Source organism: Mizuhopecten yessoensis, unplaced genomic scaffold, assembly GCF_002113885.1.
Source record: "Mizuhopecten yessoensis strain PY_sf001 unplaced genomic scaffold, ASM211388v2 scaffold11055, whole genome shotgun sequence".
Classification (NCBI taxonomy): domain Eukaryota; kingdom Metazoa; phylum Mollusca; class Bivalvia; order Pectinida; family Pectinidae; genus Mizuhopecten; species Mizuhopecten yessoensis.
Genome location: NW_018408856.1, coordinates 53,278 through 69,733, shown reverse-complemented (window position 1 = coordinate 69,733; position 16,456 = coordinate 53,278). Strand labels below are relative to the sequence as shown.

Genomic DNA, 16,456 nt, shown 5'->3' with positions numbered 1-16,456 from the left:
TTTTGTCAATGGTTTAGAAAAAATATTGAAGAGACTTAAGCCCGAAAACTGTTTTCAATCTTTACATTTGACTTTTTGAGTGAGTTATAAGAAAATTGCTTTGAGCACAGAATCCATGCTTGGGCATGAGTACGGTTTCATGAATACGGGCCCTGGACTCGAAACCTGGACCTCAGATCGTTATATACCGTCTTTTAACCAAATATTATACTTGGCCAACGGAGGTGTCGGACCCAACTGCGCTACAGTTATATCCAAACAAACCAAAATTAACGGGATGTTACGGTTTATACAAAAAAATCCACCGTGAATTTCACAAATGTTTTTTGCCTGCCTTGGGAAAGAGATCCTAAATGAAAACAACTATCAACGGCAGAATATTACACAATGTATACACCCGAGTTTAAGTTTTTTATGTGTTTTTACTCCCAGTAAATAACTATTAAAATATTATTCTGGAATTTTCAACATCAAATTACATGTAGTGATTCAGTAAAACCAGACGTACTTTCACTGACAGCTGTCATGCTTCCTATATCTTCCATAGGAAACGGCTTCTGATTGATCTTGCTTTCCAGGGACTCGGCGAGCTGGTGAGCAATGTTCATGGCAGAGCCCTAAAACATATAACATCAGCTCAAATAATTACATACTTATTCTAATACCAGAGGATACTGTGAGGTGTTTAAGAACAGTTATGATTTTCTCGAGGTGTGTTAGAACATCTAATGCATCAACGTGTATCAATGACTCAAAATAACATTAAGCATATACAAAGCATATACATGTATATGTGTATGCTTAACTCAGTCACCCCTACTTTTTTAAATTGGACTTTCCCAGTCTTTGATTTGTTCAGGTTCAAATGCGACTTAGGTTTTCCTTTGTCCCGTAACGAACGAAAAGTACACATTTCTTTAAAATTGATATAGGAATATTAACTGCATCATTATTCTTAAATAATGACATAAGAATGTAATAAATTTTAGGATATTCATATGTATAGATTGTCGAATATCTAAATTCGTGACTAGACTGGTTATTACAATTGATGATTATAAACTGGGTTTTTTTTTTTTTTTTTTTATATACTTTTGTTCATTGCGTACATAGAATGTAATGTATTTCTTAATCAACGACAATAGAATGACACATGTTTCCTTCATTATTTTATGTTAAAATTGATAATACGAATATCTGCAAAGTGCGTGAGGTAGAGGACTTACTATGGCTTTGTCGGTAACTATATCAGGGTTAGAAAGCAAAGTGTTCACTCCATTTAGCAAATTGCCAGTCGCGCTCATACTAAGGTCAGTGCCGTTTGGTACAGCTGCATCCAGCATAGACATCAGTTCAAGGTTTTTCTGAAAAATATGACAATAAAATGATACAGTGCCAAAAGCCGATGCAAATCCTCTCAGTTGTATATTGACATACAGTACATGTAAAGGTAAGGCTTACTACTTTCAATAATTCAACATGAAAAACAGGTGTCATACTTGGCGTTAGAACGTATTTAGACTAAGTGACAAACAATGGGAAAATGTAGAACCTAATGCAATAATACATATTCAATGAATATACCATATAACTCTATGAAAAATATTTTACTTAGCCTAGACTAGTAATATTTCTAGCTATTGTAAGTTTGCACATTATAACACACTTGTATATAGTAGGTACATGTATATACATGTAGTATGATGCTAAGGAGTGAAAATTAATTATTGCCAACGGTTTATTGATTAGACACTAAATTTACTAATTTCTATCATAAAAAAAAAAAATATCGATGAGTTATTTTCACTAACAGTTGATACCCCCCCCCCCCCCCCCCCCCCCCCCCCTCTTTGCCTCATTATATTCACTGAGTAAATTAATGCAACTTACCTCTTTTAGCAATTCTCCTACCTGTCCTCCTAACTAAAATAAGAAAATACATAGTATTGCACTTAATGTCCTTAGGCTAGACACAAATATGCTTACTAGATATACTCTTAAATCTCCATAATAAAAAATGACGTATTAAAACAAAATTAAAGAATATTCTTCAAAGGTTATAAGACAGTACTGGTAGAGTAGTATTGCGTAGATATACGACCACTATGACTGTAAAGAAAATAATTCATTAATGACCGTCTCAAAGGATATATTCCATATCAATCACATATTACGACGCATTTTACGGAATTGGTTCATGTTCAAAAATTTAACATTTGAAAAAAAAATACATATGCAGAGGTCGAATTCAGGACCGCTACTGTGTCTATCATGTGCTTTACAACTGAGGCTTATCCGGAATGATACTGTACACCGAAATATTTCGCTGCAGTTGAATTTTCGCCATTTTCAACCGCCGCCGTAATGAGGGCGAATTTATCAGTACAGCGAACATATGTAAATAACAAAATAAGCATTTCAATTAAATGTGAATGGCGAAATTAACACTTTGCATATAGGGATTATTCCAGCGAAGAGCGAAAATGTGACTGGGCGAAATTTCCAGGTATACAGTGTATGCACATCATCAAAATGACAACCCTCTTAAACAATATTCGGCAGTGTTTAACGGTCCATTTAAGTAGCTCCCACAATAATGAAGTGTCAAATTGGAGCCAAAATAATGCCGTCTTTTTTGTGCATTCGATTGTATTTCAAACAATATCCATGTGTTCGGGCAAATAAACGTCGGCCATAAAAGGTTTTTGCAGCTACCATGACAAAAGGTATTTTATCCTCTAAATGACGTAAGACCGGTTATTAAGGGACGGTGACATGTTGTCTACACGGCCTTGAAGGTCGGATGTCGACCAAATCTATTTGAAACGGTGCCAACAACAATGAGTTGTCTGCCATGAATATCGACTTTTTTGTTGAATCACCTGAATCAGCATACCAATGACTCGCTCGCTCCATGTTCGCTTTTGAGTAATTACTTTATCAGATGCATTTGAGATCATACTGGACAGACGATATTCATGCATGGCATTTATATTTTGAAAAGATCGAGTTTCAGTAATTCAACCATACCCGACGTTGTTAATAACTGATCCGTCGTTTTTGGTTGTTTTTTTTTATGTTGTTAAATTGGAGGTTTTTGACAAGGGAACATATTGACGTTTCTTTTCTTTATTCAATATATTCTATAGTTTTGTATGCCAATTTTCAAAGCTATATTTATTTATCCCTATAATCCTTAAACTGTGTCGATGGTCAAAAAACACCTGTTGTGGCTATTTTCTTATTCAAGATATTCGTTTTCATTTTTGTTCAGGTTGCAGAGGAGAGACAAATAATTGTAAATATGAAATAGTTACTACATGTTAAACATTTCGCTATACTTACTTGGATAGAGGAAATAAAGGAGCCCATTACACCAACAGCAGTTACGAGTGCTAACGTGTTGCCTCCAGCTTCCAGTTGCTGCCTAGACTCGTTGAAGGTGCTGAAGAGGTCAGCAATGATACCAGTATCATTTGGATTACTGGGTACCATGGATTCGTTCATTTGAACCTGAAACCATGTAAGGTAAAATTTAAAATGTACATATATGACCCATTTACTTACACATTTCGCTTTTAGGGGCCGCAGTGGAATGCGTCTAACATTTGATAGTCATCGCAAAAGAGGAAAATGACAACTATGTGCACTGGCTTTGGTTTCATGTACTTAATATGCCTTCTTGAAGGATTCCTCTCCCACTGCACGGTTCAATGTTCGTCTACACAGTATCCCCATCCCCCTTAAATTCCTTTTGTATGTAACTGTAGTACATTTGGACAGCACAGTTCGGTTGACAAGGCAGCTCAGTCGGTTAGAGCGATAGTAAACACATTTGAAGTTAAGGGTTCGAATCCTGTTCTAGTCCCGCTGAATGTTTACTTTCAGGACACTGCTGATGATAATATTTTACTTATCTCATCTTCATTATTTATTCATAAAAAGACTCGCAATGTGTGGTTTGCTCTTCAAGCATGCAAAATAAAACAGTGTTCAAGTCGTAGCTACATTTTTCGGCAGTCCAAAACGGGAGAGGATTGCTGTAGTCAATATATAAAACTACATCTGCAAAAATGTAAATAAAATTAGATATATTTGACAAACTATGTTTGATTCTGATTTGTGTTATCAAATAAGTCTTCAAAATCTCATTCGAAACATAAAATCTTTAAGTGAATTTAATTCTATTTCACCAGTCGCAGTAATGCATTACCTGAAATTCTAATTCATTTGAGATGTAACACGACATTAAAACTCAATTTGCGGCAGTATAAACACGATACACTGTGGCAAATTTCAAAATACAGTAGGGTTATCCCCTGATTTAAAGCACGATACATAATAAAATCTGCAACCTAAAAATATCAATATCCTAAAAAAGGTGCGAAATATTTTAATAGAATAGTATGTTTTCGCAGAAGCGTAGCTACAATGTATCTGCAAATCGAATTACAATTGGCCAACTATAAATATGCCCCAAGTTTGTTATACGTAACACACCTTGGCAACCGACTCCAAGTTTACGGTTTTATCTCCATAGTAATCCGTGATGTAGACACCAATAGTGACGTTGTATTGGACGTCGGGGTGTCCTACCTGGAGGTCCATCTGGCTAGCTGCGGCAGCATCTATTCAAAGCAAGCAAGATACGTCTTGATACATTTGTCCAGTAATTACACAATACATGTCACTAACAACAAAAATGGTGCAATAATGATGCAATACATGCCCCCCTACCACATCAAAATGTCCAGTTATTATACTATAAAGGTCACCAATCACGACAAAATGTCTAGTTATAAAACTATAAACGGCCAATATCACGACAAAATAGTTAGTTATGATACTATAAATGTCATCTACCACGACAACATGTCTAGTTATGATACTATAAATGTCACTAAAAATAACACTGTTATAATATGGTAAAATACAACCACAACGTTCAGTTACATAGTGTATGATACTATAAATGTAACCTATCACGACAAAATGGATAGCTATGATACTATAAACGTCACCTTTCAAGACAAAATGTCTACTTACTATACTACATTTGTATAAATGTCACCTATCACAACAGTGTTTTTGTCGAAATACTATAAATTGAACTTACCTCGACAAAATTAAAGTTATAACGCATAAGTGTCACATATCACGACAAATATCTACTGATGATGCCTAGACATGATACTACAAGGTCAAAAATTCTAACGAAATATCTAGTTATTATACTGCAAATGTCAACTATCAAGACAAAATGTCCAGTTATGATACTATAAATGTCACCTACCACGAAACATTATGTAATCCTGATAAATAATATAGTCTCTTGTTATTCACAATAGACTCGCAATGACACTTGATTAATGATACTTCCTTTACATCTACCTTGACAGATTGTCTTGAAATGACGCAATACAAGTCACATGCTAAGATATGTTGTATGACACTCGTGAAATGCGTAAATCCTTCCACGACACATTCTATAGTAATAAAGAGGTTACCCAACGGGTGATGGTTGGTTATCGTGTATTTCTAACTCGAGTTAGTTAATCTTTAAATTGTATAACGACACGAGGTTCACAAAGAGTTTTTCACAATTTGAAAACAATAACTAACGAGAATTAGATAAGCATGATAAACTTTCATGAGTTTGGGGACAATTTTCTCCCACAGCGTTCAGTTGTTCTAGAAAACCATTTGCTTCTCTTCGGGAGACCGATATCTGTTTCCTATGACGTCAAAATGGAAGATTACGCCACAAAGTACTATTATGTGACGTCATAATTAAAAGATTGACCAAAGAATAACACTCAGAGTGTTACCAGTGGGTGATAAAAATATTTTCCAACTCCTAATAGGTTTAACCAATGAGCCGAGAGTGAGGAAACCTATAGTGTTTGTGGAAGTGAGAAAAATATAGTGGTTCTGGGAGAAAATGCAGTACCGGTCACCTTCCACGACACATTGTATTGTTATATGATACGTTAACATCCATCCATGTGTAAATGTTCAACAATATATGTTAATCTGGACATCATGAAGGATAGCTGGTCCCTTGTTTGATCGTATTAATTTTCTCATACAAGCACACGAAACGTCCAATCTTGTTACAGACAAATTAAAAATTCTTAAAGAATAATTAAGACATTTAGAAGATATGATTCTTCATTTAAAATGTTAAGTGATAAGTTGGTTACTTACTTCCCTTAGTAATAGGATACCTAGTTTCCTCGGGGGTCCCGTATCGCTGTATCGCGACGAACTCGTATGTCAACACTTGTTTCAAATCCTCTACAGGGTCTCTTCCATCGTTAGCGCCTTCATCCTTCCAGCCTGTACACGTGGCGTCAAACTTCCCAGTGATGGCATATCCTAGTATACAGATCAACATCAAAAGTTTGTAGATTGATGAAAAAAATTGTTTTGTACATATCTTTTTATAAATATAAAATATAGTGTATTTATTAATGGTGAAAAATATTGAAGTGAATATATCGATTAATGAATAAAAAATGCAGTGTATTTATCAATGGTGATAAAGAATGACGTGAATATATCTATTAATGAATATAGAATGTTGTGAATATATCGATTTATGACTGTAGAATGTAGTGTATTTATTAATGGTGAAAAAGAATGAAGTGAATATATTGATTAATGGATATAGAATGTTGTGTAGTTACTGATTAATGAATATAGAATGTAGAGTAGTTATTGATTTATGAATATATAATGTAATGTGGTTATTGATTTATGAATATAGAATGCAGTGTGTCTATTATTAATGAAGAAATAACGTATTGTATTTCCTGATTGATGAACACATAATATACTTTTCATTGAAGAAAAAGCAATGCAATGTATTAATTGATTTATAAATATACAATAAAGTGGATTTATTGAATGATGCCTATAAAAAAGTTGTTTCCAATTGATAAATAAAAAAGGTAATGCATTTATATATTTTTATTGATTTATTGCTAAAGAATAAAGTGCATTAAAAGATCTATAAATAAAGAATAAAGTGCATTAAAAGATCTATGAATAAAGAATAAAGTATATTTGAATTTCTTTGGTGACTTCAGAAAATAACTGTATTTATTAACTGATAAATAACGAATACAATGCACATGTATTTGATCGTTGAATAAAACATTCAAATGTATTTATTGATTGATGCATATAAAATAAAATGTTTTTACTGATTGGTGCATATTGAATGTAGTGCATTTATTGAATGATGAATATTAAATGTAGTGCATTGATTGAGTAATGAATATAGAATGAACTGATTTGTTCTTCTGAAGAATAATAAGTGATAAGACTTTTACCTTCTAATGGAGTGATGGAACAGGTCCCTCCATAGGGTGGTAAGTTGACTTTCAAAGTCATGACAGCTCTTCCAACTTTGAGTCGATTAGGCAAGGACATTGAGAGCACTGTCTCGTAAATAAACCCAGCTTCCAGCACATCCTCTTTGATTACTAAAGACTGGTCCGTTACACCTTATAAATAGATATGATAAGTATAAATTTGTTTGCAGAGCAATAATGGAACTCTATATCGCGTAATCATAAAACTTGGTGTGGTCTATTTGTGGTCTAGGTCCTATTAACATCTATGGTCATTTAAGGATGTGCCGGATTTTTAGTGGTGGAGGATAACCGGAGCACGTGTTGAAAAAACACCAACCTGCTGCCAATACCTGGGACTGTCCCATGTAGGCCTCGAACCCGCGACCCAGTGATAGAGTGCTAATTGTTAGACGGTCAGGTCCCCTGATCATATTACAACGACATTTTAAAGACAATATACTGCATATATTCTAAAGGGTTTAACATGTTTTCCTTCGAATTTGAAGTTATCAAATGTGTAACCATCTATTTTCTTCACTATGAATGTCTGTCATTTCTATATTATTTTGATTAATTCTGTAATTTTTAATCTTTTTACCACTCTCTACTTTTCAAAAATCAAAAAATAACCACTAAGTGGTTATTCCGTCTTTGCGTATTGCAGAGTTATCTTCTCTTGAGAGGAGGTATTGATAGTTACGTCATTTGTTTGTTAGAGGAACGTCATCAATTTTTGAGAAAGCGACGTATTTTTCTCAAACAAACCAATGAAGTAACAATCAATACTTGCTCTCAAGAGAAGATAACTCTGCAATACGCAAAGACGGAATATGTTACATGTGTGTATCGGGACACTAGTTTGTATACATTGCATAACTTTGAGAAGCACTAAATGTCCAAAACTTAACACATTTATTTCTTTATACATGTATACTGTATTACTTCAGGAATAATTTTGGTCACTCCTAAAAATTGAATTTAAAATAACTTCAAGCGCATTTTAATGGATTGATATTTATTTGTATATAATATTTTATATATATAATTATTTTGAAGTAAGCATAGCTAGGTAAACTGAATACAGGGTCCCTCTTATTGCAAATTGCACCTGAATCCAACCTAAATGAATTCATGGCGTATCAGGGCTATTAAGTTTCATTGTATAATTAGTATAGTAAGTATAATTTATATCAGGGCTATTAGGGGTTTCTTTGTATAATTAGTATAATAAGTAAAATTTATATGAAATAATATTGGGTATACACTTCCTTGATTATGATAAATAGCCATCAAACTATATCAAAACATCAGCAATGGAAAGGCTTAAGAGGCGATGTCTGTGTCTCGTCCAGTTATAATCTTATGGTGGTAAAATCGATTTGAAATGAAATCAAATCAACAATTGGAAATTCATCCTAAAATTGATCAGATCAAAACTTGTTAACTTTATTGGGGGATATGGAAATATAGCAAAAGAAAAGACCTTTTTTATTTTCTCATTTTCAACACAAACCTGTTTCAGTCATGCTAGCGAAATCTGGAACAACGACGCTACTTCCATTAGCCAAGATCTGTTCAAGTGACCAGGAGCACGTCAGATCGGGCACCTCGGCCGGCGTACAGTCCGTGCATGTGCATTTCAAACTTGTTTTAAGCTGCAGTGCAACCTTTTCCCGACAGTTAATGATGCAGCTGAAGAGGAAAAGTGTATTGGTGTATATGCAAACAAGTAACAATGGCCATGCTTTACAAGTTTTGTTACTTACATGGTCGTATACTTCCCATATATGCAACACTGACGATCGCTTAGAAGTAAACTTGGAATCCTGCTTCTATTGACTACATGCATATAAATATAACCTGTTTATAATGACCTTCATGAGGACTTCACAAAATAATGAAAAAAGAGAACTCAACTTGAACTAAAATTAAGATCGCCAGTCTATTAAATGTAACAAGAGCATAAAGGTCATTAATAAATTGAGATCGCCAGTCTATAAATAGCAACAGTATATTTAGACTATCAGTAAATTAAATCTATTAAATGCACCAATGTTTGAAGACCATCAGTAAATTGACACCGCCAGTCTATTGAATGTACCAGTGTTTAAAGTTTATAGGTAAATTAAGATCGCCAGTGAATTAAGATTATAGGTAATTTAAGACCGCCAGTGTATTAAGATTATAAGTAAATTAAGACCGCCAGTGAATTAAGATTATAGGTAAATTAAGACCGCGAATGAATTAAGATTATAGGTAAATTAAGACCGCCAGTGAATTAAGATTATAAGTAAATTAAGACCGCCAGTGTATTAAGATTATAAGTATAGTAAGACCGCCAGCATCTTGAAACCACCAGTGTATAAAGACCCTAATTAGATTAAGATCATCGTTTATTTAAAATCACCAGTGCATTGCGTTTCTCTGTAAATAAAGACGTCTTTAAACCATCGGTGCATTATAATCATTATATTAAGACAGCCAGTGTATATAGATTATAAGTAAGTTAAGACCGCATGCGTATTAAAACCTCTATTGTATAAAAACCCTGAGTATATTATACCACCAGTGCATTTAGACTATCGGTAAATGCAGACTGCAAGTGTAATAAAACTTTCAGTGTATTGAGACCATCAGTAATTAGGACCGCAAGTGTAGGAAGACCTTCAGTTAATTAAGACTGCCTGGCTATTTAATCCACCAATGTGGTTTAAGACCATCATTAACATAAAACTGTCAGTGTTTTTAACCGCCAGTCTATTAAGACCGTCAGTAATTAATTAAGACCATCAGTGTATTAAGATCATCAGTAAATTAAGATCGCAGTAAATAAAACAATAGTGTATTAAGATCATCAGGAAATTCAGTCCACTAGCGTATTAAGACTTCCAGTGTATTAAGACCGTCAGTGTATTAAGATCATCAGTAAATTAAGATCGCAGTCAATAAAAAAACAGTGTATTAAGACTATTAGTAAATTCAGACCGAAAGTGTATTAAAACCTCCAGTGTATTAAGTACTTCAGTAAATTAAGACCGTCAGTGTACTAATACCAACAGTGTATTACAACCAGTGTATAACAACTACCGGGGTACATAAAAGTATCAAGACTGCCAGTATATGTTGAAATATCATATGTATATTAAGACTATTAGTGTATTAAGACCATCAGTGTATGAACACCACCAGTGTATTGAGATTATCAGTGTGTACTTAAACTAACAGTTTATAATCAACAACTTTAAAAAAGATCTTCTGTCGATGAGAAACCTCTTAGAACTTCCATCTTATGGACGTAGCTCTTAATGATAAAGAGTGGTTAACCTCAAAGACGACTTATCTATAAAGACAACCTGTCGATAAAGACCACATGTATACAACGACCACTTGTTATTGCAAAATATCTCTTTCTTCAAGAAAAAGAAAAAAATCCGTTCACATATAAAAAGGACATAAATAAAGTAATGCTAAGAAATATATTTGTTTAATTATAACGACGAAATTGATCTAGTATTTATTTTTCGTTAAAATGCGTCACGTCTCACGCATGTCTCATAAATCACGCAGGAAACATGGAAAGCAAATATATTAATTTGGTTTCCGATTAAAGAGCAAAAATGCTTCCAGTGTATTGGTTGGAAGTTGTAAGATGTAGTTGTCGAAAACTTACTCAATGGTGGCCAATGGGAAATCGCCCTCCATGACGTACATGACCTGCGTGAAGTAGGACGACTCAGCCTGATCCAGGTCAACTCGCATGATGAACAAATATGACATGTAATCGTAAGAAGTGGCGTTTAGTAACATCTTTCCGGGAGAAATTTCAACGAAAGAATCACAAACATATTCACTGTCAAACATGGTGCTGTTTTTGTTCGAGGAGGCATTAGAAAAGAACGCAATCCCACCTTCGGCATCAAATTGTTCAGAGACCCAATCTTTCGTTTGGTTGTACCTTTAAAAAATGCAATAGGATGAGAAAGGTTAATTCGTACAGGTTTGACCTGATCACAAGTGTTCGGTCGCAATCCATGCCAAACTCAAGTAAATAACATGGTTATTTCTTGGGAAACAATTGGTTAACTATCCTCCTTCTATGTTGGTAGAGATTGTCATCTTACATGATCTAAAATAAATTGCAAACGTACGCTTAATCGCGAATACAACAATTCGCGTTTCATTCAACATGTATATTTTGCATTATGAAGGAGGCTTTTATGTAAATTCGCAAACGATATTTAGACAAAAATACACCAAAATGAAAACGCATTTTAATTACATAGTATACAGTAAGCCGTTATAAAGTCTTACCTGAAACAGTTGAGCGTAAAGTTGAGGCCGTCTCTTTTACCGTTCCCACCTTCTTGGTCATAGGTGTCAGTGAAACCGTCGACTATTATCATACCTCTCTTGGCGGTTCTTCCAGTTCCTCCGACAATATAGGGAAACGGTGAAGGCCGTACCAAACCCAGGTAAGTACATTCGTAGGCATAAGTGTCCTCCAGTGTGACATTAAGACACACTTCGTATACCCCTGGTGGTAAGCTGCTTCTTAGAAACCGCAATGCGCCTTTTGGTTTTGGTTCTAATGTATCCAAATAACCAACTGGAACAGTCACGCCATTATTCCAGCTCATTAGGGTCCATTTATAGTCTGGATTCAGCCAAAAGCAAACGACAGACATTCCGTTAGCTAGATCCGTATCAACTGAGGTGAAAGCTTTCATTGGTGTAGACGGATCAGCGTAATCGCGAATAAACATTCCGTTATAGGAAAAACATGGATTCCTCGCTATCACTTCACTTGCATTGTAAAAAGTGTCGATAAAGTTCGAACAATTCACTTGAAGCAAATGTTCTCCTAGCGTTAAGTAAGTGATGTTTAAGGCCATAGGCGACGTACTTGTGATGTTGTGTTCAAATGCATGCCATTCTCTGTCTATAGCGTCGCCATAGTTCACATTGCATAGGACCATAGGACGATCGCCGCCTGTGACTGTAACATTCATTGTCAGTATTCCGGGAGGAAGAGGCAAAGTTAGGTTGGAAAATTCCAAAGATAAATCATCAAGTGAGTAATCGGCTTTGTATGATTCGTTCATGTACACTAGTTCTACCTCGCCAGTGCTTTCGATTATAGCTCTCGGAAGGAAGGCTCCCCATGTGTTATACTGGTGAGAAGCAGTTGCCGTCAAAGCGTTAGTGGTTGGGTACGATGTGTCAGCAGCATCGCCGGCATAGATCGTGATGTCCGCGGCGTTGTCAAGTCCTGAAACAGTTAGTGTGACAGGGGTACTGCCTACCGTGCCCGTGTACGTGTCTGCATGAAGAACTCCAATGCCAATTTGCACGGATTGCCCAGTGAGGGAAAATGTATCGGCAGGCGTTGTCGCCGTCATGTCGACTATCAGGGAATAACTGCCTCTTGTCGCATAAGTGTGTTTAATTAGATCAAAAGATGATACTGTTTGCGGTACGTTGGCTGTTTGATCCCCGAAATTCCAGACAAACGAAACACCAGGAGGAGGTCTAGAACAGCCAAGCAAGGAAATATTAAAAGTGACTTCGGTAACTTCACTTATTGGCGTCATGAAACCTTTTTCATCGAGAGTGGCGGTCATGTTTGAGCTAACCTTGGACAAATGGGTGATAGTGAAGTCGCTTAGGGTCCATGCCTTGACATCGATAGAGGCCGTCTGTGTTTCAGTTGAAACAAGATTCCAGCAGGTGAAGTTTATAGCTTTCACAGCAGCTGACGTAAAAATAAACGACTTCGAAATATCAGTTCCGAAAATAATTTCCGTGCTTTCATTCGTGTCCTGTGACTCGTCAAAGTCGAAATCGCATGACACATTTGTCGGACTTGGACCGGTCGAAGCCATGGCGAAAGTAAAATCTACAAGTCCGTCTGGATATGGAATAGTGTCAGTTGCAGGAGTAAGCACCATCGTTGGTACTGGCACTTGTATGATGATAGTAAAATCACAAATGCTGACGTAGAATGGATTCCAAGCTGCCATGGTAACGAGGTATACACCGGGATTGGAGTATGTGTGAGTTAATGTGGCTGCTGAATAGACAGCCGATAGCACAGACTCGTCATTCTCTAGATCTGCGCTACCGTCGCCCAAGGTTACACTGTACAAGAAGCCAGAGTTAGGCACACTGTTAAAAGTGAATGTTACAACATCGCCAGTCTTTGCATTTGTGAGGTCGCTGGAAAGGCAGACTGTGACGCTGTCCCAAACGTACACATAATTCACATACTCTACAGAATTCAACTCTGCGATTATTCGAATATTGACAGTGTAGTTTCCCTGAGTCGCAAAGGTTTTGGTAAAAGTATAACCAGCTCCCTGCATTGTGGCTAATTCGCTAGCTATGGACACGTTTGTTGGAGAGTCGCCATTGTTGTAATTCACCTCCAAATTGATGTTTCCATACGCGGGAGAGACGATGCTGGAGTCTAGGCTAACCGTAAAGGTCACAGTTTCAGTAGTTTGTATTGGCCCTTCGTTGTTTGTAATTGTGAAATCACTGCTGTTTATTCGCATATATGCGTTAACAATGACATTGGTGAAAGTCCGGCTGACTGAGTTGGCTACGACAACTGTGGTGTTGTGTTCTCCTGTCGCATTAAAAATGTGATTCCTGGTTGATGTTGTGAATGCGCCGGTGTACTCTTCTAGACAAGTTGAGTTTTCATCCAAAAACCATTCTAACTCTATATTGCTGCCAGTGGCAAGTGTCACTGTGAAATCAAACGGTTCTCCAATGGCCACCACGTCACTCTCAACCGTTATCTACAATAAATGGAACACACAAAAAATGGTATTTTTGGCCTGGCTCTATCGCCATATACTATTTATATCGCTTTTTGCTAACTTTTTCGTGTTGATAGCATTTGGCCTTTCAAGACTTTGATCAAAATTCATATGTGGAATTTAATTCGTGAACAGTCTGTATATCTGTTACATGTCTTGTCTATGTAATGTAATTTTTTTGCAGGAAAAACACAAAGGCGGTAGGCCAGATAGACAACGAATGGCGATACTGATGCAATATAATGTTGTAAATACAAAACAGTTGTATCAGCTGTCTTTTCTTTACTTTTAAAATGACAATATTTTTCAAAGCAAGGTTACACCACATATCGTACTGTGGGGAGGTTTTGATATTTTGTTACGAGATTGTCATTTCAAAAACAAACAAAAAATACGTGTTTTAGGAATAAAAGAAGCATTCTCACAGCCCGATTTTATAAAAAAAAAAATCTGGTATCTGTAGCTCAATATAGTATTCCGTCTTTGCGTATCGCAGAGGTATCTTCTCTTGAGAGCAGGTATTGATTGTTACGTCTTTTTTTTGTGAGAGTAACGTCATCAATTTTTGAGAAAACTACGTAATTTTCTCACACGAACCAATGACGTAACAATCAATACCTGCTTTCAAGAGAAGATAACTCTGCAATACGCAAAGACGGAATAGGTTCATGGGGGTATATGATTTAAATATCAAAAGGCCTCTGATGCCGTAGCTTTGATCTACATACTGCTCAAGCTTTGAGTTGCATGTACCCGAATTGACAGAAAAAAAGTGATAAAAACATGCTGCACACATTTTAACGGCACAAGTATATAACTTTTCTCGACAGAGTTTGTTTGAACTTTTGGTTAAACTATGAAACTGAATATTACACAACAAACATGAAATGTTAAAAATCAAAAAATCAAATATATTTTTTTTGGGGGGGGGGGGGGGAAATGTCAACTGCTGCTTTGAGATGGGATTCACTTACGTCAGAATGCACTGAACCCAAATCCTTTTGATACATAGTATTCACAAATATTCAATGTTGATCCATAAAAAACTACGCTTAAGAATAATTTTTCAGACTTAAACTTAATGTAGGTTTTATTTTTTTCAGACTTAAACTTAATGCAGTATTATGCGCTTTTTCTGGCCTCAGACCATCTCAAATTAAGACAAACCCTATCCCTCTATCACATGAAATTAAGCGGGGATGGGTGTGGATTTGGCACGTCTAACGGATGTTCGGAAATTCCTTCCCAAAGGTAGCAACGCGATGGACACTCCGAGTAGAAAGGAATGCCGAAGGAAATTATGCATGTACAACATGCATATCCTTGTACACTCGGTATGGTGCCAGGACACTTTTCTTTTTTCAAGAAATTAGATTTACATTTTGATTGACAGTTAGTGGTATAGTTTTGACCAAATTTAAACATCCTAATCTTTTTCTGTGTGCAATGTTTTAGTCCGATGAGACCTTTAAATTCCTTTATCTGTTTGATGAGATCCAAAGTCATTGATGCATTTTTGTACAAATGCCCCTTTGTGGTGCCTGGATAACCCATTAGGGAGCCATTTTTAAAATGTAGTTTATTTCAAACAGCTTTTTCGTCCTTTTGGGAATCATCGGTGATGCTATGGACCAAAAACGCGGAAATCCAAAACGGCGCTAACAGTTTAAGTAAATTTGAAACAGAACGGAAACTTACTACATATTGTACAATGATATCAAAAATTTGTTTAGATGCAATACAAAGTGTTAATTTAAAGTTTTGACTCTACCTGGAAGTTAGTGATGGCTTGCTCATAAAAGATGACAACTTGTTTGTCTTGTTGAGCTCCGGAATCCGGTGTCAGGCTGATTGTTAGAAGGTACGTCCCGAAGCTAGAAGGAACTTTAGTGTTGTCGGTCGAGTCTATTACGAGCGTTGCTGTTTTAGCTCCGGTATCCACCGTACCTCCGCTTACGACGTCACTTGTGTCATAGGAGGCGCTTAGCGTGGGACTTGACCCGTCCGTGTACACCAAGTTGAGAGTTGCCGTCCCTCCTGCAGACAGTGTGACCAGATTCGTCCCGCCGGGCGCCGTCTCGAAGCCAGACACATCTGCAATATATGTGTATGTGTATTTCAAGTGAGTGACAAATATCGCTGATATCGACTACGGCAATATGTATTAATAAAAGGTATCGTCCAAGAAGTTCCCCTTTTCGGGATCTACCTCTCAGTACCAAGAAGACATATCTTGCCTTATACATCATTTGACTAATGACGGGGGGAGGG

General features: G+C 36.2%; 1 protein-coding gene across 2 annotated transcripts in view; it reads right to left on the bottom strand.

Moving 5' to 3' along the window:
* The window catches only part of LOC110465104, a 40,263-nt gene that overhangs the window by 15,691 nt on the left and 8,116 nt on the right, over nt 1–16,456 (bottom strand). For both annotated transcript variants that reach the window (XM_021520691.1, XM_021520692.1), the window contains exons 2-12: nt 15,957–16,279; nt 11,673–14,164; nt 11,032–11,316; nt 8,875–9,053; nt 7,338–7,511; nt 6,208–6,378; nt 4,501–4,628; nt 3,346–3,513; nt 1,891–1,923; nt 1,227–1,364; nt 509–617 (exon numbers count right to left, since the gene is read on the bottom strand). In XM_021520691.1, the coding sequence (XP_021376366.1) occupies nt 509–617; nt 1,227–1,364; nt 1,891–1,923; nt 3,346–3,513; nt 4,501–4,628; nt 6,208–6,378; nt 7,338–7,511; nt 8,875–9,053; nt 11,032–11,316; nt 11,673–14,164; nt 15,957–16,279 (4,200 nt within the window). The remainder of the gene's footprint in view (nt 1–508; nt 618–1,226; nt 1,365–1,890; nt 1,924–3,345; nt 3,514–4,500; nt 4,629–6,207; nt 6,379–7,337; nt 7,512–8,874; nt 9,054–11,031; nt 11,317–11,672; nt 14,165–15,956; nt 16,280–16,456) is intronic.